This window comes from Ursus arctos, unplaced genomic scaffold, assembly GCF_023065955.2.
Source record: "Ursus arctos isolate Adak ecotype North America unplaced genomic scaffold, UrsArc2.0 scaffold_15, whole genome shotgun sequence".
Taxonomy (NCBI): domain Eukaryota; kingdom Metazoa; phylum Chordata; class Mammalia; order Carnivora; family Ursidae; genus Ursus; species Ursus arctos.
The window spans coordinates 49,723,874-49,751,576 of NW_026622819.1; the positions used below are offsets into that span (position 1 = coordinate 49,723,874).

The window sequence follows — 27,703 nt, forward strand, 5'->3', positions numbered from 1 at the left end:
CATTCTTGATAAGAAATAGAGTGGCATTATTCGCAATGCCAACACAAAAGAAGGGGATATGCAATCAGAGCCCTATGTAGATCTCTAATCCTTCATGCTGGGTTAAAAAAGAAACCATAGGAGTATGGAATGTGAGATGGTCACCTTTTTGTTTTAATCAAATCAAGATAGCTCTAAGTATCCTGGCCTCAGAAATGATAAAGTTTGTAGTTGGTTTGCTATAGATTTTATAGCTAATACCTGTTGAAAAATGATTTTCTTGCACTGACTTTAAAACTTCTAACGTGAAACATTCCTCTATAGATAGTATTCTCTTTTAGGAATGGGATTGCACCCTATATGCTATATATTTACTGCGTAAAATACACAAGCATTGGCAATATGTCTAGAGATCGTAAATTTTACAAAAAGTAAAATTCCTATCATTATAATATTTTAATACATTATGAGTATTTACCACTTACAGAGTGTTTACCATATAGTGAGGACTATGTTATCCTCTCTACACATCACCACAAATAATCTCATAATAACTTATGAGAGAGGAATTCACTCTGTTTTTACAGAGGAGGAAACGGCAGGGTCAGAGAGGCTCGCCTGCTTGCTTATTTGTTTACTGCATATTGTCACGCAACTGTAAATGGATGGTAAATGCTGGAACTGACTACAAAATGCTTGTTTAGAACTGTCGTGCTAATTACAACTTCTGATGTCTTGATACTATACATCTTGATTGAAGAAAGTGGAGAAACCACTGTATTTAAGAGATTTAAGAACAGGACAAGCACCTTCTATTTTCCTGGGCCTCAGTTTCCTATGTTTGAAACTAGAGGATTAGATTCCTGCAGGGTTTTTTAACCTCAGCATTATCGACATTTGGGGCTGGATGGTTATTTGTTACGAGGAGGCCATTCAATGCACAGATGGGTGTTTGCAGCACCCTTGGCCTCTGTTCACTAGATATGGGTAGCAGTTCCCTCTTCCTAGTTTTGACAACCCAGAATATCTACAGACATTGCCAAAGATCCTCTGGGGGAAAGATCTCCTGTGTTTTGGGAACCACTGTATGAGAAGAACTCTGATATCTGTTTTGTTCTCTCATATTCTATGCTCTGACTTGTGGGTCCAACTTCAGCCAAGAGGATGGGCTTTTCACCACTGTGGGGTATTCGTACGGTGAACCATTCTCTATCTCCATCTCAGTATATTGAAGTTAAACTCTGAAGCTCTCCAGGCTCAGTGTGCTATAAAACTGCCACTCTCTGGCTCTTAAATTTATCATTTAAATGCAAATTGGTGTGAAAAAAAAATAGGGTAGATGAAAGTGAAAAGAGATCAGATGTTATCTTATTAAGTCAGCATTTCATTAGGCAATTGATTTAGACTCATTTCAAACTGCAGTCCTCTGAGATAGTTTTATTTATTTATTTATTTATTTATTTATTTATTTATTTAACTAACACCACTGTATCAGAAAAATCATAGAATGGATTTAAAAAGCATGCTTTCGCTTGACAGCCTGAGAGAGCCATAATGCTAGGTTGGAACCTAGCAACAGATTTTAATAAGCGAAACCTCAGGTACTGTAAAGAAATGGACAATTTTCTAGACTCGGGGTTCATTAGCTTTTAAGGGTCATATTTAAAATTTGCATCATTACAAATATCATCTCTCAGGAAGCGAGTGCCTTTTCTTAGAGAATAGTTCAAAAAAGAAAAATGAGACCTATAGATATGTGAAAACATTAGTGAGTTAGAAGCTTTCATTGGGTTTGCTCCAAATAAAATTCAACTATAGAGATCATTTATGGTGTGCTATCCTTGGAAATCACATGAAGACAGAAATATTAAAATGTCAATTAAATAATGATTGATATGGTTAATAATTCCAGATGGTTTAAAAGTATTACTGTTTTCCTAGTTTCATCGCAGTGAACTATTTATTAAATTTAACACTATGTGCTACTTTATAAGCACTATTTATGGCAGATATTAAAATAAGACCTTGTTTTTTTGTCTATTTTGAAGGATTTAAATTTGGACTATGGGAAAATACATACATAAATATTCTGTTTAGTGCAGAAAGTTTGATAGAGGAAGCCAGGTGAAGTCACATTTGGGTAGTAAAAAGGGATGGATCCATTGGGACTGCTGTCAAAAACCTCAAACGGAGATTCTAAATCTTGGCTGCAAATTAGAATAGCATTTGAAGAATTTTTAAAAATTATGATACGCAGGCATACTCTAGTACATTCAAATAAGAATTTCTGGGGAAGGAATCAGGCTTCAGTATTTGTTAATGCTCTCCCAGTCAGTCAATGGGGCACCCAAGATTGAGAACCACTGCCTTAAAGACTCAACAGGGTTTACAACCGCATGGAAATTGTTCTTTGACTATGTGTAACTTAAGCAAGATGGCAGTCTCTTATAGTCATGTGCTCTAGCGATTTTAAGTGGTACTGTACGCAAGGCATTACGTGATTATTTGTCACTGAAGGAGAAAATTACTCTCTTTCCCATCCACTTATCTTTCTATCCTTCTGATGACTTCAAAGAGAAAGACTTTATTCATTGCTGGTGGCTCTTTAATACATCTTTGTACTTGTTTATCTCCCTTTTAAATCAGACAATGGACTCAGGCCCAGAGCCTTCATCTAGGATAGCCGAGAATTTAATAACATAGTTTCATATTTCTCACTTAAGATTAACTTCCAGCAAGTAGTACTGATTTAAGTGTTTTAAAATTTCCTTTGTTAATTATTTAAAGTGAGTAAATGTAAATAAATATAAAGTAAATAATAGTACACATTATACTCATATATGGAAAAACTCACAAGGGTAGTTCTCAGATGACCATGGTTTGGGCAACCCTAGTGTTAAGGTAAGGGATGCCAAATGTTGTATGATGAGTTTTGGCCCTAATTGTGCCTCCATCACTAAATAACTTTATGATTTTGGAAAAACTACCCATTCTCTTCCCTGGGCCTTGGTTTCCTCATTTGATAATCAAGGTCATTAACCTATATTGCTGGCATTCTTCTATGAGTTAAGGAAGCAAGGAGGGCTTGCCCTCTGAATTTACCTTGTTGACATCCAGGCGCATCTTCTCATTGTTGGCACTAGCAGCTTTCTCAGCTGCTTTCTTTTGGCGTTGGGGTCCCCTCCCAAAAAAGATGTAGTTGACCAAAGCATATTCCAGAAGGGCCATGAAAACAAAGACAAAGCACCCCATCAGGTACATGTCAATGGCCTTCACATAGGGAATTTTAGGGAGAGTCTCCCGCAGGTGGGTATTGATCGTGGTCATTGTAAGGACAGTTGTAATTCCTGAAAAAAATGACAGAGTTAGAATAATAATGTCCCTGTGTCCTTGCTGACTTCATCATAGTTGGAAAGGTTAATTGTACTCTTTCACTCATTCATATATGCCACAAAATACTTATTGGGTACTGATTATGTATCTGTGCTGTGATAGGCCCTGGAGACACATATAAATCATTAATTTATAGTAAAACTAATCATTTGGAAACTTTTCCTTTATTTATATTTTTATATTTATAGTTATATATCTAGTGAGGGGCTAGAGGTGTGAATTAAATGCTAAGGCAGACATCTCTATAGGGTGAGCGTTGAGTACATGGAGAAAAGACCCTACATGAGCCTCGTGATGTGGCAGGAGAGAAGTCAGGAAATGGAGACTCTGGAGCTGAGTCCTAAAGGATGAGTGGGAGATACCCAAGCAACCAAGAACTGGAGCTCAAGGTGTGGTAGAGAGAGCTTTTATAAAGGTGTGTTTTGTGTGTGGGGGAAAAAGAACATGGCCCATCAAAAGCATCTCAAGAAAGTGAATGGGGTACGTTATAGGATATGACAGGAAGCACAGTGAGAAGAGTGAACATTAAGTAAGGCTCATAATGGAGAGCATATATACAGAGCCTAAAGGGGAATCTGAACTTAAAGCTAAAGTTGAGGTGAGGCCATTGACCAGCTTTGAGCAGGGAAGCATAGGGACAAATTACGTTTACGACAATCACTCTGGTACTAGTGTGGAGGATAGAAGGAAAGCATACAAGACAGGAAGAAAGAATACCAGCTAATAGTTTTTCAGAATCATCTAAGTGATAAAGAGAAAATAAATTAAAATACTCACAATAGTATTGAAATCAGTGAATGCATTATATAGATATTAGAGACAAATGACTATAAAAACTTGGAAGCTGGATATGATGGGTAACAGAGAGGCAGGTGTCTAGCCTGCATGTGTCTGGATTGGGCAAGTAGGCATGTAATGCACAGATAAATAATATAGAAACATTATAAGGTTATGGGAAATGGCATACTGGGTCAGGTTATAATTGTTCATCCCTCTGAGTGGTCATCTCCAACAGTGAAGAGACAGAGATGTGCCGGGTAAAAGCACTAGGAGTCCAGAGTCCTTGAGTATGCCAAGGTTCAGTTTTGTAGCAAAATAGTGATGTAAAAATAGAGCCCAGAGATCAAGATCACACAGATGGGAAATTGTATAACCAACATTTGAATGGGGGTCTCTCTGAGTTAAGTTTCATTTCTATGATTTTTTGGAAGTGTAAATTTTCTGATTTAATTTTATCTCTCTAAAAAGATAATTTTTGTCTTGTTTTTCTACACGCTCATAAAACAGCTATAGAAAAAATAAATTTGCACATCTGATTCTGAACAGGGCCAGAAAAAAGCTTTACGTGTCTTAGAGTTTTTTGTATCTTTTCTATAATATCATTCATTTTGAAACATTTCCCAGTTTCATTTATCTTTTCATTATTTCAACTGTATATTACCCTGTTCAATGTGTATATTATAAAACTGACAATGCTGATTTTGCTTTTTATCTCAATCTCATTTTAAGATATTTCTGACCAAGTAATAAATTATTCACATCAAAAGACATTTTACAATTTTCTTTTAAAAACTAAATTATTTATTTATTATTCCTGTAATAGACATAAAATTGACAGTAGATTTTCACTTTGGAATAAGAGGATATTTACAAATTCCATTCATTACTTTATTCAGCAAATATTTACTGAACACCATTCATTGTGTGAGATATTACAGATATAATGGAAGAAAATTAGATATGGACCTTTCTTTAATGTATCTTTCAGTACCTTGAAGAAAAAGAACATCACAAACCAAATAAATATAAATTATTAACTGCAATTTGTTTACAAAGGGCAGTTCTCTAGTTTTTTAAGAGAATCTATCACAGGGGACTGGACTTTTAGTCCAGGAGGTTATTACTTCTCCCTTTCCATTCTTGAACTGCTAACAATCTAATCTTAACACAGCAGCCAGAGTTATCCCTTTCAATCTGAAATCAAATCATGCCACGTCTTCACTCAGTGACTCCCTAATTTCACTCAGAATAAAAGCAAAGCCTTTACTGTGGCCCCAGAACTGCTTCATAATCTGGTAGTCCCCTCTCCCCAACCTTATCTTCACCCCTGAACTCCCTCTTGCATTCACCTCGTTGGCCACCTTGCTGACAGCCTTGGCACCTTCCTACCTCAGGGCGTTTGTAGTACGCTGGAATATTCCCATCCAGACATTTAAGTGAGTCTGTCTTCTTGACATCTTTGTTCCATTGATAATTTCTGAATGGAGTTTACAATGATTATTCTAAACGGTACCTCCGGCATACCCAACTGCCCTCGCCTTGCTTATTTCCCTCTATAGACTTTACCGTATCACACAGCTCACATGTCACAAGCAAAATAAATTTATTGTCTTTTTACTGCTAGTATATCTTCCAGAAGGGCACTGCTTTATCTCTAGTGCCTAGTGTGTTTGGCACATAGTAGGTGTTCAACAAATATTTGTGGAATGAATAAATGAATGACTTCTCCAAGGAAGTGACGATTGAATTGAGATATCACAGTGGAGGAGTTAACAGCCCAACATTTTAAAGGGCTTAGTCAGAAATAAAAATAATAAAAATTGTGTAAAAGATCATAATTTACTCTATCTGGAGTTAGTAACATGAAAATGTTCATGAAATATAATTTATTCTCTTCCTCTGGTGTTATAGTAGAAAAAAAATCAAGCATAAAAGAAGTGATGCTATCGATGATTTCCCAGCAATCTTACTTTGTTGTCTTCTGCCCTCTACCATGCTACTCCAAAATCTTAATAAGACTTTAGAAGTCTTTCTGCTTATCTGCTAGTTACATAATACATTTCCTTGTTTTCCGCTCAGAAGAACAAAAAAAAAAAAAGACGGAAGGGAGCTCTTTCCAGGTAAGGAAGCACCGGTGCAAACTGAACAATTATCAAGTGATATTACATGAACTGTGCTTCAATAAAACTATCAAATTGATGGGACTAATTTCATTACCAACTGCTATATGGTTAACTAATTTTGACATAAAAGAGTTTTAATTTGTATTTAATTGATTTAATGCTGAATCAGATAACCCAAAGTCCCACAGCCAAATTCTTGTAATGTGCATAGTCCAGGCTCGTCACGCATCATCAATACCAGGGTAAAGGAAGTATGTGAACGGACGTGCATGGGGCATACACACACACACATGCACACACACGTGCACACACAGAGTCAAGCTCCATAAGCAGTTAGAAAATGGCCTACCTAATGCCACTCTTGCAGCTGATGCATCATAATTAATCCAGAAGGAGACCCAGGAGAGGATAGTGATCAGGATGGAAGGCATGTATGTTTGCAGAATAAAGTAACCAATGTTTCTCTTAAGCTTAAAGCTGAGGGACAACCTGGGATAGGAACCTAGAAAGGCAATTTTAGAACATCATCATTATCAATCAGTATTTATAGGATACTTTCCTTTTAAGGCCCATAAGTAGTTTGTATATCTTTCTTAAATTCATTTTTAACTCCTGGTGAAGGGCATTTTCTCCTGCAAAATAGTCTCAGAACATCGGGCTTTTAATTAGCAAGAGTCACTGAGTGTTGAGTACACCCATACTCCTGAGTAATTAAAAGAATTCCAGCTCTTCCCTGCTCAGCCTCCAGCACTGGATCAAAGCTACTCATTCTCTACAACTCTGAAGACAAGGTAGTTTTGTACAGCCCCTCTGTTCCCCCTCAGCCGTTTCTCAACAAGACTATCCTGTAAGATTGTTTTGTTTTTGTATATAAGAAGAAGGCTGCGAAGTCTGATCATATTTTAGAAATCTCTCCACAGGCCCCAGAATTCATTGTAAGTCTGGAATCAATGACAAGGCTTCAGGTATACAGCAATTCCCTAAAGTTCTGTGAAGGTTTTCACATGTATGGACCACATTTTTTTTTTTTCTAATTCCACTGATTCCATCAAAGTTCTAAAGGGATTCCTGGCTCATCAAACAGTGGAGAATCACTGGCTTCAAAGAATATTTGTGGGAGACAAAACTAAAGGATCAGATTCCTGTAGCAAGGTCCTTGGATTGTTATGGTCTGGGGAATTACTGTTTAAACAAGATATGTAACTGAACAGTCTTAGAACATAAAAAAGTCACATGGATAAACAGTGTGTGTTGGGGTGATATTCTTACTAATATTGAAAGAAAGCCTGTCTAGCCATCTAGGGCTCTACTAAGTATCATAATACTGAAGTAAGAATATTTTAAGTATGAACTCATTTCTATAGCCTCAGGGATTCAGAGGACCTCAAATTTAGGAAAGGTTTCTTTCTTCCTTTTTTTTTTTTTAAAGATTTTATTTATTTATTCGACAAAGATAGAGACAGCCAGCGAGAGAGGGAACATAAGCAGGGGGAGTGGGAGAGGAAGAAGCAGGCTCATAGCGGAGGAGCCTGATGTGGGGCTGATCCATAATGCCAGGATCACGCCCTGAGCTGAAGGCAGACACTTAACTGCTGTGCCACCCAGGCGCCCCAGGAAAGGTTTCTATTGGTTGTTTTTTAAAGCTAGAGACTTCGTATTCTTACGAAGTCATACAACTCTTACTTGAGGTAGTTTGCAGGGAAAGAAAGTGCCTGAGTCCTTCGCAGAAGGGCAATTAAAAATGTATAGTTACAGTACTAGCTATTTCTGTGCCTGGGGAATTCATTCCAATAAGAAAAACATAAAAAGAAATATTCCTGTGGGCTTCCTGCTTTTTCCCCTTAATGATTATGTAGCAAAGCATTACTTTCTTGAGCTCTTTTGTTAAATTTTGTGCTGATGAAACCAAATTTGACAACCTAAAACTTCAACGCTGGAAGAGGAACAATGGAGAAAGCATCAGGATAATCTCAACAACCGGAAGGGCTTTTAGCTCCAAAACAGAAGGTAAGGCTACATAAAGAAATTCTTAACCTTTGTGGAAAATGTGGAATTCTCCTACCCTACTGTCTCCAGAGAATTTCATCATGGTCAGACTTGAGTGAACTGTGACTTGGCTCTCCCCAGTATTTTTCAATGGATTATGAGGAATTCTGTAAGATGCATAAAATTGGGGAAACAACTCTGAGCCAGGTCTTCCTTTCTCCTTCTGTATTCTGTCTCTAACCATTAGTCCATGCTTGGTAGATGACAGGCGTAGAACTAACCCTCTCAGCTTTGTTGGGGTGCCTCCTGGGAAATAAGTGCATGGGTCCCAAATGTGCAGTGAGCTCGATGGGGAATTGAAGGCTTTCAGCAGATCTACATCTTCATCATCTTTCCCTGGGACCCAATAGTGATATAAATGAACCCTTTGCAAAACATGCGGAAGCCCCTTTTCCCGTAACCCTCTTCCCTGACACAAACCTGTGGAAAAAACAACCTTCTTGGTGATGAGTTTGTAATCCACGATAGAGAACTGTGGAAGTTCAATCTTTGTCACTCCTGTTACCGCGTTATCATCCCCGCGCCAGTAGAACTCAATGTCATCAGTGGTATAGCCATCTGTGAAAGGAAGCACACACACATACACACACATGCAGACACACAAAACAAACAAACAAAACAGAACAGAAAAAAATGCTTGTTTAAAAGACGAACGATGTTCATGATAACGGCCACAGCTAAAGGCTACTATGTGTTAGGTATCCCACTAAGCACCTGAAGTATATCACCCCATTTAGAGTTCCTAACAGTCTCATGAGGAGCATAATTAGGCCCACAGGAGGCTGCAAAGGTTTAGTGAAATTAACAACTTGCAAGTAGGAAGTAGTATATAGTCCGGACTTGCACCTCAGTTCATCTGATTATGAATCTCATTTTCTCAAACATTATCATATTATTACATGACCCTGGGCGGTACTCTAAGGGAAGACAACAGCAAAGAAAAATATCATTTATCAGTGCAGTATTGGATGCTATCAACCCCCCCGTATTAAAATTTTTGAATTACAATATATTTGGTTTCAAGTCAGAAGAGTAGTGATTATGAAGAAGTGAGTCATCATTTTTTAAATATTCATAGACATGATGTCCAAACTTGATTTTGCAAATCTAAATTCCAAAAAATAATGCCCACAAATAACCCAAAACAGCAGTAAGTTTAATTGTTTGAAGGAATAAATACAAATGCATTGTGTGTACTATACGTGCACACTGCATTTAGGAGGCATGTTTCCACGTATTCGACAATTACTTATTGAACATGTACTATGTTCATCAGTGTAGTTGCTGGGGATAGAACTCGGCATAATAAAAGCATGCCCTCTGTTATAATGATACTGTCGACCCATGAGACAGAGTAGAATAAGCACACATCTTAATGATTGAGCATACATATAAATGCAATGAATAAGCACATATTAGATAATAATTATCATAAGGTTTCACTCATTTGTGCAACATAAGGAATAGCAGGGAGATTGATAGAAGAAGGAAGAGAAAAATAAAGGGGGGGTAAACAGAGGGGGAAATGAACCATGAGAGACTATGGACTCTGGGAAACAAACTGAGGGTTTTAGAGGGGAGGGGGGTAGGGGGATGGGCTAGCCCAGTGATGGGTATTAGGGAGGGTATGTATTGCATGGAGCAGTGGGTGTTATACGCAAACAATGAATCATGGAACACTACATCAAAAACTAATGATGTACTGTGTGGTGACTAACATATCATAACTAAAAAAAAAAGATTATAAACAGAACTATACAGGGAAGCACGCAATGAAATCCAGTGAACATTGATATTTCTAACAGTACACCTACCCCAAAGTCCCCCCTGCAAAGCATAAATTATAGTTGTATATCATAGTTATCTCTTCAAAGGACTTTTGCATTTTTACAAGTCTAGGAGGTAGGCAGGACAGATACTGCTCCCCAGTTCAAAGCAAAACAAGACTGCTTAAGTTCTTTGCCTTTTGACATGTGACGAGTTAGTGTAATACAGGACTAGACTATCAATCCTTTCACTCTTAACTCTTATAATTTTCATTAAATCACATTTCTTCCAAAGAGAGCAAGTCAAATCTTCAAAAATGTAGAAATGGATTATTTTTCAAAGAATTACAGTGCTCTTGATTTGAGAATCTACATCAACCATAGCACAGCTAGACAATGTCTTCACTTTTCTAGAAATCTGCATTCCTCTTTACTCATAAGAGCAACCATCTTTATCTGATGCAGAAATACAGATTTTTGGAAGAGTAAATGAGAACTCGAATTTCTGGTTCCATAACTCTAGTCTTTTAGATAATAGCTAATGATTTTTAAAAGGACTTGTTTACTTGCAAACATCATAAATTATGTTATAATCAAAATTGTGGGGATTTAATAGATTATATACCACCACCATTTTTATTAGCATGATCTCATTTGGAGTCATTCATTTTGTTAGAGAATGTCTTTCTTCATATGAAACTTTGATTTAAAAGCAAATTATTCATAATTTTAAAGGGAAGTCAGGTATAAAGTGAATGGCACAGTAAACAGATTCTTCTCATTCTCCATTAGTCTGTCCCATTAATATTGTCTCTCTAATCCTAAGAACTAAGGGATCTGTCCCAAAGAATAACTGTTGTTTTCTGTGACTGCAACTTTCTTAATATGGCCGTGGGAATCTCTACCATCCAGGACTTCATCTCAAACATTACCCATTTCTCATTTTTTTTTGCACACATTTCTCAGTTATGAAATTATTTAGTCAATGACAATCCCACCTTTGATAAAACAGTTTAAAATAATAAAAGAAGGGCAATTCGCTCTTGAATCAAGCTAGCTAGCTAGAAATGCATTGTAAAATTGGATTTGTGGTATATAAACATGAAAGAAAGTATTTATGAAACAAGGAGTCCATAGTTTTCTAGGAAAAAAAAAAAGTGTTGAATGCTGCCATCTTCAAAAGACAATGAGAATGAGTCACCTCTTACATTTTCAATAGAGAACTAAGTCTAAATTAGTGAAGAATGTGTTTCTGGTCCTCCAGCTTCCTTAACTCAGTTTTTACCTCACTTGTCCATCGCTACAAACCCTATCACAGAAGCTCTCTCTAGGCAGAGGCATGGGAATATATGGCGCTTCAATACAGTTGTATGGGAGATGCCTAATAATTGTTTAATAGGTAAGAATATTATTATTGAATACAGACTTTCGTCAAAATGCTACCTATTTGACACAGTGTTTGCTAGGTAATACCTAGCAGAGGGGAGGCATTTGGGATATACAGTTGAATTAATACAATAATTATTTAATACATGTGTGGATTTGGGTGATGGTTGCTTATCCACATGCTTGGCATTGTGGAGGTATTCATCATGTTTATACTTCTGTCTCTTGCTCCTACTACAGTACCTGGCACGTACTTGTATTAAATAAATATCTTCTGAGTGAATAAAAAAAAGTCACCCAATAATAACATAACCCTTAAGAAAAATCCGAAGGTTCTTTATTATGTATTTATGTGTATGTAGTAGTTCAGCAAGTTGCTTAACCTATCTCTGGCCTCCATTTTATTCATCTGTAAATTGTAACAACGACAACAGCAACAATAATAAAAGATACTTCAGAGCTGTTTTGCAGGAAAAATGAGTTGTTACTTATAAAATGCTTAGAACACTACCTGGTAGAAAATGCTCAAAAAGGTTAGCTGATACTTTCTTTTCAAATAAAAATTGTTTAAAATGAATTAAAAACTCATATTTAGTTGCATGTCACATTGCTTCTATTTCATGAACACATGAATGCATTTACACAATGAGAAACTTGGGTGTTCAATGACACAGAACCCTCCAATGTGTTTGGAAGTCGAAAGTGAAACATTTGAAGTTTATTTTGATGTCTAGGATTTTGGAATCTGACATAATGGAGCAGCACATTGTAATACTTCTTGGTTACTCCTGATCTTAAAAATCTCAATCTTCTTGACTTCATTTTGGGTTAACCAAGTGTAGAATGTTGCCAATGGAAAGCAAATGTATGCTCTGGCATCACTGATTTCTGAAGATGAAGGACCAGTGATCCATGATAGTGTCAGGGTGGTCAAGTTCACAGGCCAGCTCAATATACTGTGTAGGAGAAACTGAAAGCAGACCTAGTTTTTCTTCTTCTTCCTCTTCCTCCTCTTCCTCTCCCCTTCCTCCTCCTCTTTTGCTGCTTCTTCTTCATCTTCATTTTCTCAGAAGAAATATTTGTCTCTCAAAGTGATTAAAAAAATAAAACATATGCAAATATATATGATCTGACTTTTACAGTTTTCATAATACTAATGAGTGAAAAATAATTAGATATCTTTTCAAAGATATCAGAAGGAGGAGATGCACTGAAGCTTCTTATTAATGTCTTGCAAATTAAATTCATCTTTTATATTTTATTCATGGGATTCCAGAAACTGTCATTAAATTATATTGTATTGTTATCATTAAAAACATAACCCACATAAATTCAGATGGCCTATGAATAAACCAAAATATAAATTCACTGGAATTTACCTGAAGGAATTAAAACTGTATAAAATGTTAAAGTTTTTGATCAGGATGGATAAATATGTAAATTTAAAAATCTATATAAGATATGAATGATAGATATGCTTTCTTTTAAATATTGATAAAAATATATACTATATGAGATCTAAGAAGCAGCAATACCATTTTAAAAACATTCACATAATAACTGAACATGTCCTTACAATTGTGACATTATCTTATTACATAACATGGCAGTTCAGTGTCAGTCTACTTGTCTATTTTGTTATCCACTAAGTAAATACTTCATTTTAGGGGCGCCTGCGTGGCACAGCGGTTAAGCATCTGCCTTCGGCTCAGGGCATGATCCTGGTGTTCTGGGATCGAGCCCCACATCAGGCTCCTCCGCTAAGAGCCTGCTTCTTCCTCTCCTACTCCCCCTGCTTGTGTTCCCTCTCTCGCTGGCTGTCTCTATCTCTGTCGAATAAATAAATAAAATCTTAAAAAAAAAAAAAAAAACTTCATTTTAGAAGGATTTTACTGTGTAGGGAATATGAACCTACACTAAGATATTAAACAGTGGGGGCTGGTGAGAACATTTAGAAGAAATGAATGATCAATGCCATCATTTTTTTTTCCTAGTGAGAAATTAAAGTGACTTATTGTTCTCTTATTATTTATTTAAACTTTCTCAATTGGACTGTTAAACATTCTAGGGTAATTATCTATTTTCTGTCTCCCATTGTAGCCAAGTAGCAATAGTAACATTGTAGTTGCTTTATAGATTTTATTTATTTACTTGAGAGAGAGAGACAGCGTGAGTGAGGGTGTGAACACGCACCCACGCACGGGGGTGGAGGGGGCACGGGGAGGGGCAAAGGGAGAGGAATTCTCAAGCAGCCTTGGCTCTGAGCATGGAGTGGAAGGTGGGTCTAGATCTCATGACCCTGAGATCATGACTCTGAGATCATAACCTGAGCCAAAATGGAGAGTAGGAGGCTTAACCCACTGAGTCTCCCAGGCGCCCCAGTAGTTGCTTTAAACTTAACTCTCGATCATCATAACCAATTGGTGATGTTTGAGAATTATGGGCTAGTATTACTGGGACAAACCACTCTAGTCATGGATGGTTTTGACTTTTTAAGAACTATCTTATTTCAAATTTTCTGCCCTTTTATGTATCTATCACAGCACTTTTTTTTAAAAAAAGTTTTTATTCATCCATTTGAGATACAGCAAGAGTGAGAGCAAGAGCGAGCGAGCGAGAGAGAGCATGAGTGGGGGGGAGTGGCAGAGGGAGAGGGAGAAGCAGACTCCCCGCTGAGCACAGAGCTCGATCCAGGGCTTGGTCCCAGGACCCCGGGATCACGAACTGAGCAGAAGGCAGACACTCAATTGACTGAGCCACCAAGGTGCCCACTATCACAACACTCTAAAAGCTTCTCTGAATTGTACACCTCATTGTATAAATTTTAGCATGTCACTCTCCTATTAGTATTTAAAATTTTATGTGGTTACTGTTATCAGTATATAAGTAACTATAATTTAAAAATTTACATTCTGGGGAACACTAATCCTGTAATGTGCTTCATGCAAAAGAGTTCTACAGTAAATGTATTTAGGAGTCCCTGCATATTTTGGGAAGCCTCTCATAATCACAAACATTAGCACAGTACAGTTTAGGATATTCCTCAATAAAGAATTTGCTTAATATTACTTACCCCTGGCATTTCCCACACCTATTTGACCAGACACATTGATTTTTCAGGATATAAAAAATATTCACACAGTGTAATGATTCCATAAAATGCTGGAACTATTCACACATTTTAGGGTGCTTTAGTTATGTATCTCCCAAAAACCAGGTAAGTAGTTGAGAAGGCATATAGTCCCTTGGAGTCATATCTTATTGTTTGGTGGATTACTTTTTTTTTTTTCCCTCCAGAAGTTTCCAGAAGAGAAGAAAAACATTTGCAATAACAACAAAGATCAAATTGCCTTTTAAAGCAAACAAATATTTCAGTGAAGTAGCATGACCAAATGGGCAACAAGAAGGCAGGCTTTTGTCTCATGACTAACTCAGTGACCAAGATTAGAAATCCATCAGTCCAGAGTCAGAATGGACTGAGCCCCTCCACAGGCTCCTGCATGTCGTGCAAAGGTGCAACACTGAATATGGTCAATGCCAATTAGTTATGGGGATTTTTCAAAAGGGAGAGAGAGAGAAACTCACTTGTCAGCTACAACTCTTTAAATTCAGCAAAGAAAGTCTTCCAAAGACACTCTGAGTGATTGCTCTGACTCCTTAATTGCATCTTATTCTTTACTCTCTTCTTTACATGGACTGCTAGACACAAATGTTCTGCTATCAAATCATTTCTCAGCTGTGAAGCTCAAAATAATCGGCCTAGAGTAGGTCAGACTTGATTACCAAGTGGCATCTTAGTAAGGAACACCAAGTCATGGCCTGGCGTTCAATCCCTACATCAAAGATAACCTATTTTTTTATGTTATTAGCGTTTTCAAATTCAAATCTTTTGTAGAGGATACGAAATTGATCATAATCAAGTAAAATGTCAGATTTTGTGCTCTAAAGATAATTCCCTTTTTTTGGATTTCATTGCAAAACTCAGTATTTGTTGTCTTCGTATGGAAGCAGAGTGCTCTGGTGCACTGCTCCTATAAGTTTAACTCCATGATGTGTTTCTTAAGCTTTCTTATGTTTGCAGAGCTCAAGCAATTAAGCTGATGCTTGAGGTAAGAGAAACCATTAATAATAATAAATAATAAATAATAATAATAGTTATTATTATAACAGAAAAAGTCACAACAACAGTAGCAACTGCCATTACAGAGCCCTTATGTATTGGGCACTGCCTTAAACTCTCTACATGGTTCTGTCTAGAACCACATAAACTAGACTGGGTTATGGTTACCAGGATTCTTCCCCTCTACTCAACCCTGTTTCTTCCTTACGCATGAGCCCTAAGTCCTGAAGTAACATAGAAGAGGCAGAGAACTTTTGGCTGAAAGGACGGGCCAGTACTTCTCCAATGTAACATGCACAGAAATGATATGGAAATCTTATTAAAATGCAAGCGAACTAGGATGAAGTGGGTGGAGCCTGGCATTCTGTAGTTCTCATAAACTTCCAGGCAAGGCAGATGGTATTTACCAAATGCACTCACCTCTGCAGAGCAAGTGATTAGGAGAATGCTGCAGAGTGGATGGCATTTACCTTGCCATGGGAATCAGGCAAGGGATGTCTGGTACCTAGCCTGACCAAGAGACGAACCATGTTTCTTCTGAACCAAGGTCTTATAAGCTCCAAGATTAAAATATTTTCTCCCAGCTCTGTCTCTCTTGTAAGAGACAAGAGGAGATGTTTCTGATGGTGTCTCTATCTAGTTCTAGGTATCTATCTAGTTCTCTTCAATAATCTATGGCCTACAATCACCAATAGCATAGAACAGAGAGATGGAGCCAGGTCTGAACGGTTTCCGCACGTCTGTACTCACATCAGTTTTATTTGAATATTTAGGATGAAGTATAGTCCACTGTGGCATCAGACCTCTGCGTCTTTTGTTTATATTCTTCAGTAGACTGGTCAACAGCCTTCAGGCTTCCCCCCTTCTTTTAGCCTGTGCTACACATGCTGCTGTTATACTTCACTCACAAACAGGCTGATGTGCCATTTCTATGCCTTAAAAAACATATAACAAAATGAAAACAAAAATGTGGGAAAACGTCTTTATGGCCTTCTCAATAGGTCCAGATTTAAAAGCAAATTCTTCATTCAGGCATTCATAACTCTATATCTACCTCGCGTCTTCCTCTTCCAAAGCTCCCATCTTCCACCCACACTTTTTTGTAATCCTTTGGCTTCCAGGACTTGGTCCAAGCTATTTTAGCTAACTGAAATATTTTCCCCACTCATATCAAATTTATGTACAATTTCAGGGCCCATCTCAACTTCCACCTTTCCCAAGATCCTTCTGTCTTTCCTTCCTCATGTTTCACAGCACTCTGCTTGAATTTCTACTCATAGAGTTGTCACAGCCAGTTTGGCATCAGAAGGTTTGTGGATGTGTTGGTCTCAGCCACTAGACGACCCTGGAGGGTGGAGAACCAAGTCTGATAATTCTCTGTGGCCTGTGTCCTCTTAATAAGGGTCTTAACTAAGGGAAGCACTCACACAAGATTGCTGCACTGAACTGTCAACATACTAACCCTTTGGCTGTGGTTCACCAGATCCCACTCCTGAGAATGGAGTGATGAACAGATGCTACTTGCTGAACTGCAAGGTGGTGGAACTGCAAACCTGAGCATCATTAGTGACTTGGGATGGGAATTCCCATGCGCCAGCCTTAGGGTCCCTAAAAGAATGGCAATGCCATTGGTGCCAGTCACTAAGTTGAAACAAAGGCCATGTGTCAGAAGAAACTTCCTGGTGTTGCTGACTTCCAATATATATTATCATTCTTAGGTGAACAACAGTTTCTTGGAGTGGCCATGGGCCCCTGGTAATGACTTTCTCTGGACTGATAGATTTTGAAAACCAAACTGCCATAATAGCCTCAAGGACAGCCAATACCTACAGCACAAATGGAATAGTGCTCCCTGGTGACAAGGGGCTTTAGTCACATGGAAGAGTTTGTTAGCTCAAGAGAATTAACAAGGCCAATTGAATGGCCTAGGAGCTATGCACAGCTGTGCAATAAAACGCTATCAAGTGTTACACCAACCCATCTGCTTTCTCGTAAGGGGCGACAGAGAAAGAGAAGGCCAGCTTGCTGATGGTGGAAGTGGTCTGAGCCTCTCCGTCTTCACCCCTTCTCTCACACACCTTCACTGTAACAGGCCTCAGCTGGGGACTCACACATTCAAGGATATCAGGCGGGAGGTTCTTGCAGAGGAATTTTTAGTCTGAATGGCTGGTCTGTGAAACAGACTGTTAGCACGTGTCTTGTCTAATAAGAAAAAATTTTCATACTGCTTTTATTTTTTTTTAAGATTTTATTTATTTATTTGAGAGAGAGAGATAGCAAGAGAGAACATGAGGTGGAGTGGAGGGGAGCTGGACAGAGAGAAATAATCTCCCCGCTGAGCAGGGAGCCCAATGAGGAGGGGCTCCATAGATCAGGACCCGAGCAGCTCAACTGACTGAGCCACCCAGGCGCTCCTTCGTACTGCTTTTAAACTCCAGATGTGAGCCCCCTTCTTCTATGCTTGCATAATATCCTACAGTAGCACTAAATAAATTTAAATTATCTGGTAAGGGAATCCATACACCATACTCAATTATGAGTTCTCATTTAAACAGTGAGCATATATTTTTCAAATTTGTATCCATAGCTTGGAATGGAAAGGTAGTAAATACCAGATTATTAGTACATTTGCCAAAGATGGACCCGAATTGTGTTTGGTGAAGGGCTTATGTGAACAGCAGGAGGGAGGCCTTCGGGGCTCCTGCCTGCCAGCTGCTCTTGCAAACATGGCATTGCTGTTTCGTTTGGGGGAGTCAGAAAGAATTCAATGAGGTGATCTAATGCAAGGGAGTTTTAAAGTTGCGACTAGCTAACATTTTAAAATCGTTTCCTGTGAGATGCCATGTGCTTCACAAGCATGATCTCATTTAATCCTTCTGATGCAAAAACTGTTATCCCCAGTTTACAGCTGAAGGAATTACAATTTAAAGAGGTTAAGGGACTTGTTCAAATGTCGGAAATGGGAATTGAACTAAATCCCCTTCAACACCAGGGTCCAATTTCTCAGTAACTCTATGTACTACCTCACACTGCTATTCCAAGCCTTGTTTTCAAACTATTCTGTAATATCGCAGAAATACGTCTGTAATCATCCCTCTCACTGTATCAGTGCCTTTCTGCAGTGTGATTCTGCAGCTCCTCCCAGGAAGAGGTAGAGTGATTTCCCTACCCCCTGAATCTGAGCTGCCCTTGACACTTATTTTAGTCAAAGAGGTAACATCCAGTCGGTTCTAAGCTGGGGCTAGTGAAGGTTTGGCAGCTCCTCCACCCTCTCTTTTGGAATCTGCTGCCACTCTGTGAAAGGCCTTGCATAGGCCTGTGGAGGAGGAGGGACATGTGGCTACTCGCCCCCCTCACAGCTGTCAGCCAGCTCCAAGCCTGTGGCATGAGAACCACACATGCATATGTGAGCCTGGCTCAGAGCCTCCCAGCTTACCTGTAGCTTCCTAAGCAATAATAAATGGTTTCTGTTCGAATCCACCAGGTTTAGGGGTAGACTGTAAATTAGTAAAAGCTAATAGAGGACATTCGGTTCTGTAGAAAACAAAAACAAACGTTTTTCTTCATAGAATGGTATATACACCTTCATTTCCATGATAAAATTCATACTCACAAATACTCACATACACTTACATTTCCAATATAAAATTGCAGGATAAAATTCATTCTACAGCATTGCTTCAGAGAATCACCAACTAGTTTTATAAATACGACGGGCTCAGCCATATGGCATAACCCAAATCAGGAAACCTACCTAGGTTCCTATCCCAGTGCTGCTACATACAGGCTGTAGAATTTGGGGCAAATCATAGAACGCAGTTTCTATACCTAAGAAATAAAGTTGATCTAAATAACAATCCTCAAATTTTTGGTCTTAGAACCCCTTTATATTCAAAAAATTATTGCAAACTCCCAAAAGCTTTTGTTGATGTGGATTAGACCTATTGATATATACTATGTTAGAAATTAAAACAGATATTTAAAACTATTTATTCATTAATTCATTTAAAGTAATAATAATGATCCTATTTACATGCTAATATAAATGCATTTTTATGAATAGTAGCTATATTTTACAAAAACACACAAAAAAAGACTGGCACTGTTTTGTATTTTTGTAAATTTCTTTAATGGCTGGCTTAACAAAAGACAGCCGGATTCTCATATTTGCTTCTGCATTCAGTGGTTGTGATAATTTGTTTCACGGAGCCTTCGGAAAACATGACTACATTTTGAAATTATGAAAGTGAAAAAAGCAAATAAAGGCTTAGTATTACTATGAAAGGAGCTTTAACCTTGAGGACACTCTGAAAGGGTCTCAGCAACCCCCCAGTGGCCTTGTAGCTCACACTCCGAGTCAATATTTTAGAGGATCTCTAATCCGAAATTTGGTTACATTTAAGGAAAACTGTAAATAATTCATTTTAATTTAAATTGTTAAGATGACCAAAAACTAGTAATTTTGTTTCCTTTATAGTAGGAATAAAAATAAGGGACCTCGAAAAATCATTTTTATTTCTTAGACTGTGTGTGTGTGTGTGTGTATGAAATTCTTCTTTTTTTTTTTTCAAGATTTTATTTATTTATTTGTCAGAGAGAGAGAGCACAAGCAGGGGGAGCAGCAAACAAAGGGAGAAGCCGACTCCCTGCTGAACAAGGAGCCCGATGTGGGACTTGATCCCAGGACCCTGGGATCATGACCTGAGCCAAAGGCAGATACTTAACTGACTGAGCCCCCCAGGCACCCCTGAAATTCTTGAAATTAAATATAAATCACTTGGTTCTTCAGTGCAGTGAAATACTTGCATTATTATTTTTTTTTAAAGGAAGTTAAATGTATTTTTATACAATTGAAGCTGTTGTCCATCCCTATCAGACTACTGGTTTGGTGGAAGTTGTACATATGTGAATGCAGTGAACTGCCAATTCTCTTTGTTTGGCCTCTAAATACCTATGCAAATTAATTCATATAAACAAGACCCTGAAAGTGAAATCATTAGTGCAGGCCAAGCAGTTAACATTTGGAGCTTCTAACATGGAATAAACATTTTCATCTTAAAAAATAAAGTTATGATGAAAACAGCTAAAGTAATGCCTAAAGCCTTGATCAATGTTGATGCAAATCTGCACTTTTTTAAACTATTGATTATATTTCTGGCTTGAGAATAAAATTATTCCTTAAACATAATTTTTTAAATGCTGACACCAAAGATGAAATATAGGACATGAGGAAGGTGCTTAAAACTAAATAATTATCAAGCTATGACCCAAATTCAGCCAAGCTAAGTGCAGCATCCTTACCTCTCTATAGTTTTGTTTTTCTAATCTGAATAGAAAACTAGCTTGCTATGGTGATTTTAATAAAATGTCCACAAATTTTTTGCTATGACCCACAAATGGTGAAGCTTAATTTCAGTTTCCTGGAGTGTGGGCTATGACCCACAAATGATGAAGCTTAATTTCAGTTTCCTGGAGTGTGGGCTGGATTTAGTGATACAGAATACAGCAGAAGTGATGAGATGTCACTTCTGAGCGTAGGTTTTAAAAAGCCTGAGGCTTCTTTTGAATGTACTCCCTTTGTCTCTCTCTCTCTCCTTCACTTCTTCAAGTTCCACTACATTGTAAGCTGCTCTGTGGAGAGACCGACATGGTGAGGAACAAAGCTAGGCCTCCAGGTGACTGAGAAACTGAGGCCCTCAGTCTAACAGGAACACTGTGAGGAACCGAGACCTGCCACAACTCAGTGAGTGAGCTTAAAAAAAATGGGTCCTGGGGTGCCTGTGTAGCGCAGTCATTAAGCATCTGCCTTCGGCTCAGGGCGTGATCCCGGCGTTCTGGGATTGAGTCCCACATCGGGCTCCTCTGCTGGGAGCCTGCTTCTTCCTCTCCCATTCCCCTGCTGTGTTCCCTCTCTTGCTGGCTGTCTCTCTGTCACATAAATAAATAAAATCTTTAAAAAAAAAAAGGGTCCTTGCCCAGCTGAGCCTTCAGATGAGACCACAGCCCTGACCAACATGTTTGACCCACCTCATGAGAAATCCTGGACCAGAATCACCTAGCTAACCAACTTGTGATTTCTGACCCTCAGAAACTATGAGATAATAAATGTCTACTCTTTTAAGGTATTAAGCTTTAGGGTAGTTTGTTACCCAACAATAAATAATATCAGGTAAATCATTTTAATGTCTATTTTCAGTAAATTATGGGCATGATCTTTAGTATGTGATAGAGTAATATTCCTTCTCTTGGAGAGTCTGAATAGAGTAGCAAAGGAAGGGAGCTGATTTATTGGCTGTCTCATCCTACCAGTACCTGGTTTAAAACATTCAGCAGTCAAATAAGGGCTAAGATTCTCAAATGCTTCAGGGGTCAAACAAAATGGGTAATGTATAAGTCCTGAGAACAGTGCTGAGCTGGAGGATGTGCTCCTGTACCTGAAATAATTCAAGTATTAATGCCAGAAACAGTGACATTGTGCTGGCAAACAAACAAACAAAGTATATTCTGAATAAAGCTGTCACCTGAATCTATGAGTTTCCATCCTAAAAAATCACAGAAGCACATTTCCATGCTTGTACAGTGACCCAGTGGTCACCTCTGCTACCAGTTTGCTTTCTAAATTGGGTTAAACCAATTTGTTTGGAAATGTGGAAGCCCCTTTCTTCCACCATTGGTTATTAACAGACTCGGGAGCTGTGTGCCTCTCCTAACATAACAGTAATTAGGTCAGTGATTTCAAACCAATAAACACCAAAAGCAAACATAATTTTCAAGATGGTGAGGTGTTTAGGTGATTTGTGCAAGCTGTTTCCAGCCTCCAGAATTGCAGCTCGAGCATTTGTACTTTGAATATTTGCAACCCAGCTTGTTTAAGGCAAGTTGCCCAAATGTCTAAACACAACTAAGGTAATATCTTTGATTTGGCAGCAGGTAAGTCCAGTGTACATGATACCTTGTACTAATCCTACCAATCCAAATCAACTTTTTTATTAGTACTTTTTCTATATAGAACTTGGATATTTTTTAGCATGTGACATTAAAGCAAACTATCCAAAAAGATTTCATAAAGCAAAACAAAAAGAAACCAAACTACTAAAATCTATTTCCTTAGTTCCTAAGGATTGTGCAATTGAAGATAATAGGGCAATTTTCTGACTGGAGGAAAAACTCAATTGATTTTCAAATTCAAGGGGCACTTTTCTCCAAACCACATTATCTTTACAGAACTATGGTTTTACAGTACAAATGGTTTCCTTGATGAGGGAGAAAATAAAGAACAAATATTACCAACATAGCAAATTGGCATTTAATATAACAGCGCTAGGACTTAAAGAGTGATTCACCTCAGCAGTATCCTCAAATTTTAGTGAGCTAACAATCACCTCCAGGACCTGTTAAACATGCCTATTCCTGGGCCATACCTATAGAGTCTAATTGTGTAGGCTAACTGTATAACTACATTAATAAATGTACCAGCAGATTCTGATGCATGAACTATAGGGTTTGAAAAATTCCTTAAACATTCAGGAATGTTCTAAGACATAATATGTTTATATGTTCTTAGATGTAGGATATCCTGGAAGCTAGGGACTCTGTAATCTTGGAGTCTATGTATGAGATAATGAAACTCTCCTCTGGCTTACAGGGGATATATCTGCAAATCTGTTATTTCCATATGTCCAAAATAAAACTCTAGCTGTGGGCTCTACCTGCAAAATATATTCACTGAATTCTCTCCATCTCCCAGTACTGGTGTCATAGACTATGACTACATCATCTCATGCCTGCAAAACTGCTATCACCACCTAACTGGTTTCCCAGGTTCCATCTGTATTCCCCTACAATATATAGTAGGCAGCGAGCTTTAAAAGAATAACCTGACGATGTCAGTCTGCTCAAAATCTTCTAGGGTACTTCTCATTTTACCTTATAAATAAAACAACAACCCCCCTCACATGATCGGACTCTAGTCTTGCCTATCTCTTTGAAGTCAACTTCTACTTTTACTTTGGTCTTTCAGCTAGACTATACTGGACTACTCTGCTCTTTAAACACAGGAAGCTTCTTCCTGGTCTTGAGGCCTTAGCACTTGCCTTGCACGCCCTTTAGGTAGCTTTTCACGGGGATGTTTCTTATTCCTCATTCAGATTTCAGCTTCAATGACCTCCAAATGAAGGTTGGCCTCTCTATCTTATTCTGAGCCATCACCTTGATTCCCCAAAATAGTTGTTCTCTACATTTTTACCTTGTTTAATTTTTTTATACTTGATCATCGAGGAATGAGTCTCTATTGTCTGTCTCTCTGTACTATGATGTGCATTCCTATAGGGCAGGAATGTATCTATTTTGTTCACTGCGGTATAAAAACATCTAAGATATTGCTTGGTATATGGTAGGTGCTAAATAAATGTTTTTGAACAAATAAGTAAACTCTGTTGATTAACTTCTATATAACAGATAACATTGGTCTCATCATCTGCATATATTAAAAATAAACCAAAAAGATCTTCAGTAGGTATATAGTTTAAGATCTAACAGATTAAGAACTGGCTTTTAAAAAGAAGTATTGGGCTGAAATCACAACAAACATATATAAATACACAGGTTGGAAGATATCTATTTACATGGAAGCTTTGCCATTTTTTTAATATGCACAAGAGCATTTGAAATCTTATTTATTACTCATATTACAAAGGAATTAGGTCTTCTTGGTTCCTGCTTTATGGAATGATGATACTTTTATAAAGTGTCTTATTGATATCATAAAAGTATGTTCCTCAAAATAGACTTCTGTTATTAATTTGTTGACATGCTACTTTAGTTCCTATTCCTTATTCTGTTGTCAACTCAGTTTCTCCAAAATACAAGGCCCACTGGTGGATATATGGTTTTAACGAATACAAGGGGCAAGAATGAAGTAAGTAAAATTTAAAACCAGAGTTTAGAGCCAAACACACACACAAAAATAGGATCAGGTGAAGACAAAGGAAGATTGATGGTTTGCTACACTTTTTCAAATTTGCAAGCCTACCTAAATTTAAGCAAATAGATGGCTGAAGAGACCAAATGGACATCGTATTTTAAGATTTGTCATAACAAAAAACCTCCAGGGAATTTTACGACTTTCTAAAAATTGTAATGTGATCTAGAAGAGCTTATATAATCTGAATCCGGCTCATATCTATCTTCACAATTTATGCTAGAGATATGGCACATTAAAGAGAATAACTATAGTACATAAATTAAGGGTTCGCTGCCCACCAAAAGCCAAACATCAGTTGACACTTCTCCTCTCCACAGCTCCTGCTGAACCTCGACTGTACCCTCATTGTAGCCATGGCTGATTATATCTGAAGGATGTCTACTTTATGCTGGCTTAAGCATATTCCATTGCTAAGAATATGGAATCCAAATATTGAGAGATTGAATCAGTATATTTACCAGTGAAATATGAAAAGGTAATGATTTAGAAAGGGAGGGGAGGATAGGAACAAAGGAGTCATAACCGGCTATAAGAAAGTAGAGGAAGTCAGTATGCAGAGAATGAACAATGAGGCACAGATACCATGGGATAAGGGACGTGGGGATCCTGAGAAAATCAGAGAGAGGCAGAGAGACACATGGACACAGAGGTATTCTAGTTCTCAAAGCCTAAACAATATCTTGAAGTTCTGGATATTCCCAAGTAATCTTGAACATTCTTTTCTGAGATGTCTCTGAGATTGCTTGTTGTATTCTTATTCAATACATATTTATTGAATGCCAACTATGTGTAAGCATGGTTCTCAGCACTTATGGCACATTGGTAGAAGAAAAAATTTAAAAACCCAGCTGCCCTTACTGAGAATGTATTCAAGCAGGGGGAGATGGATGATAGTGGGCATAATGAACAGGTGAATTATACAGTATATTAGAAAGTGATATGATTTATGTTGACTATGGACAAATAAAAAAGTAGAACAAGGTAGAGTCTTGGGAGGGCACTTAGGTTGCAATTTTAAAGAGGGTAGTTAGTGCAGGCCTCACTGGAAAGCTGAAGATAAGCAAAGACTTAGCCATAGGCCTATTGGTGGAAGAGTATTTCAGATAGAGAAAACAGATAGCTCAAAGGCCCAAAGCTGGGATGATACATGATGCACCGGAAGGACAGTAAGAAATCCAGTGCAGGTAGAACAGAATGAGCAAGGTGAATGAACAGGAGATGAGGTCAGAGAGGCACTGGGGAAGGGGGTCTTATAATATAGAATCATGTGAGCTACTATTTGGAGTTTGGTTTCAAACTCTGAGTGAGGGCTTCAAGCAAGAACATGACAAGATCTGGCATATGTATTAAAAAGATTATCCTAGCTTCTATGTAGAGAATGATCGATATGGAGTTACATAAAGTTTGAAGAAGGGAAACCAGTCAGAAGACTCTTGTAGTAATCCAAGTAAGAGATAATGAATGGTACCTTATGGCACAGTAGAAGCAAAAGAAGTGGTGAGAAGTGCTGAAATTTTAGAAATATTTTGTAGTCCCAGCTAATAGGATTTTATGTAAGATGTGAAAAAAAGAGAGTGGACAGTTATACCCCCAAGGTTTCTGTCCTGAGCAAATGGAAAGATGGAGTTGACATTAAATGAGATAAGAAGGGCTGCACATATTACAGATTTTGAAGAGAAGAAAAGGAGTTCCATTTTGGGCATACAATTGAATATATAAAGTCTGGGAACGAGGTTTGTTTGGGAGAGAAGTCTGAATTAGAGACAAATATTTGGGTGCAATCAGCATATTGATGATAAGTAAAGGAATGCAACCTTATGAGACAGCCCAAAGAAGTGAACGTAGATTAGAAAGAACTCCAAGAAGTGAATCTTGGTGTACTCTTGTATTAAGAACCCAGGATGAAGAGAAAGAAACCACAAAGAGATTGAGAAAAAAAGATCAGAAGTAAAAAGATAGCCTAGTGAGAGTACAGTCAATGAAATCAGGGGAGGAAAATATATTAAGTAGAAGGGAGTAATCAACAGTGTCAAACAATCCCGGTGTAACAGGTTGTGGAAACTGTACAAGATGAAAGCTGAGGAATGTCCATTTGAGGCTAACAATGTGAAGAGCATTGTCAACCATGACAAATGCAGTTTTTTTTTTTTTTTAAAGATTTTATTTATTTATTTATTCGACAGAGATAGAGACAGCCAGTGAGAGAGGGAACACAAACAGGGGGAGTGGGAGAGGAAGAAGCAGGCTCACAGCAGAGGAGCCTGATGTGGGGCTCGATCCCATAACGCTAGGATCACGCCCTGAGCCGAAGGCAGACGCTTAACCGCTGTGCCACCCAGGCGCCCCGACAAATGCAGTTTTGGTGGCATGGTGGAAGAGAAAGGCATACTGAAATGGTTTCATGATAACATGAGAAAATATACTACTAAAGGAATTTTGCTACAAAAGGGAAAAAAGAAGTGGCATGGTAGCTAGCAGGGTTTGTTGGGAAGAAGGAAGATGAAATTTTTTAAAGTTGGAAGAAATAACAACAGCATATTTATAATACTGATGGGAGTGATCAATAGAGAACTAAATATTAATGATACAGGAAAGAGAGGGTAGATTGCTAGAATCATCTTCTTAAGTGGGCAAGATGAAATTATATTTAGGTGGAAGCATGATAACCACAGGGGCAAGGCAGATGTGTGGGCATGGATGCTGGTAGGTGGATCATGTAGTGGTGGGGATATTCTGAGTTCTTTTATAATGATTCAGTTTCATAGTGAGGTAGGAAGCAAAGTCATTAGCTGAGAGTAAGAATGCGGCAGGAGGTGTCAAGAAAGTAAGAAGAGAGGAAAGAAGACATGAAGCAGTCATTTAGGAGAGGAGAAGAATGAATGGACCAGAACAGTATATTATTAAAGTTTGAAGTCTGTGGTCATGAATTTAAAGGTCCTTTACCCGAGCTAGTGTAAGTGGACTTTTTCTTTGTATCCAAAAAGCCTTGACCAGAATATAGAATTACATTGAAGCAGTTTTGCCTCCTGGGAAATCTGTGGGTGGCAGTTTTTTTATTTTGATGTTTTAGTAATGAAAATCTAGGGCATCATTATGCATTTTTTTTTTTTTTTTTGCACTGGAAAGG

General features: G+C 37.9%; 1 protein-coding gene across 3 annotated transcripts in view; it reads right to left on the reverse strand.

Moving 5' to 3' along the window:
* GABRB2 (gamma-aminobutyric acid type A receptor subunit beta2) overlaps nucleotides 1-27,703 on the reverse strand; it is a 231,442-nt gene that overhangs the window by 34,036 nt on the left and 169,703 nt on the right. For all 3 annotated transcript variants that reach the window (XM_057312398.1, XM_044388486.3, XM_026510916.4), the window contains 3 exons: nucleotides 8,742-8,879; nucleotides 6,625-6,777; nucleotides 3,082-3,326 (listed from right to left, as the gene is read on the reverse strand). In XM_057312398.1, the coding sequence (XP_057168381.1) occupies nucleotides 3,082-3,326; nucleotides 6,625-6,777; nucleotides 8,742-8,879 (536 nt within the window). The remainder of the gene's footprint in view (nucleotides 1-3,081; nucleotides 3,327-6,624; nucleotides 6,778-8,741; nucleotides 8,880-27,703) is intronic.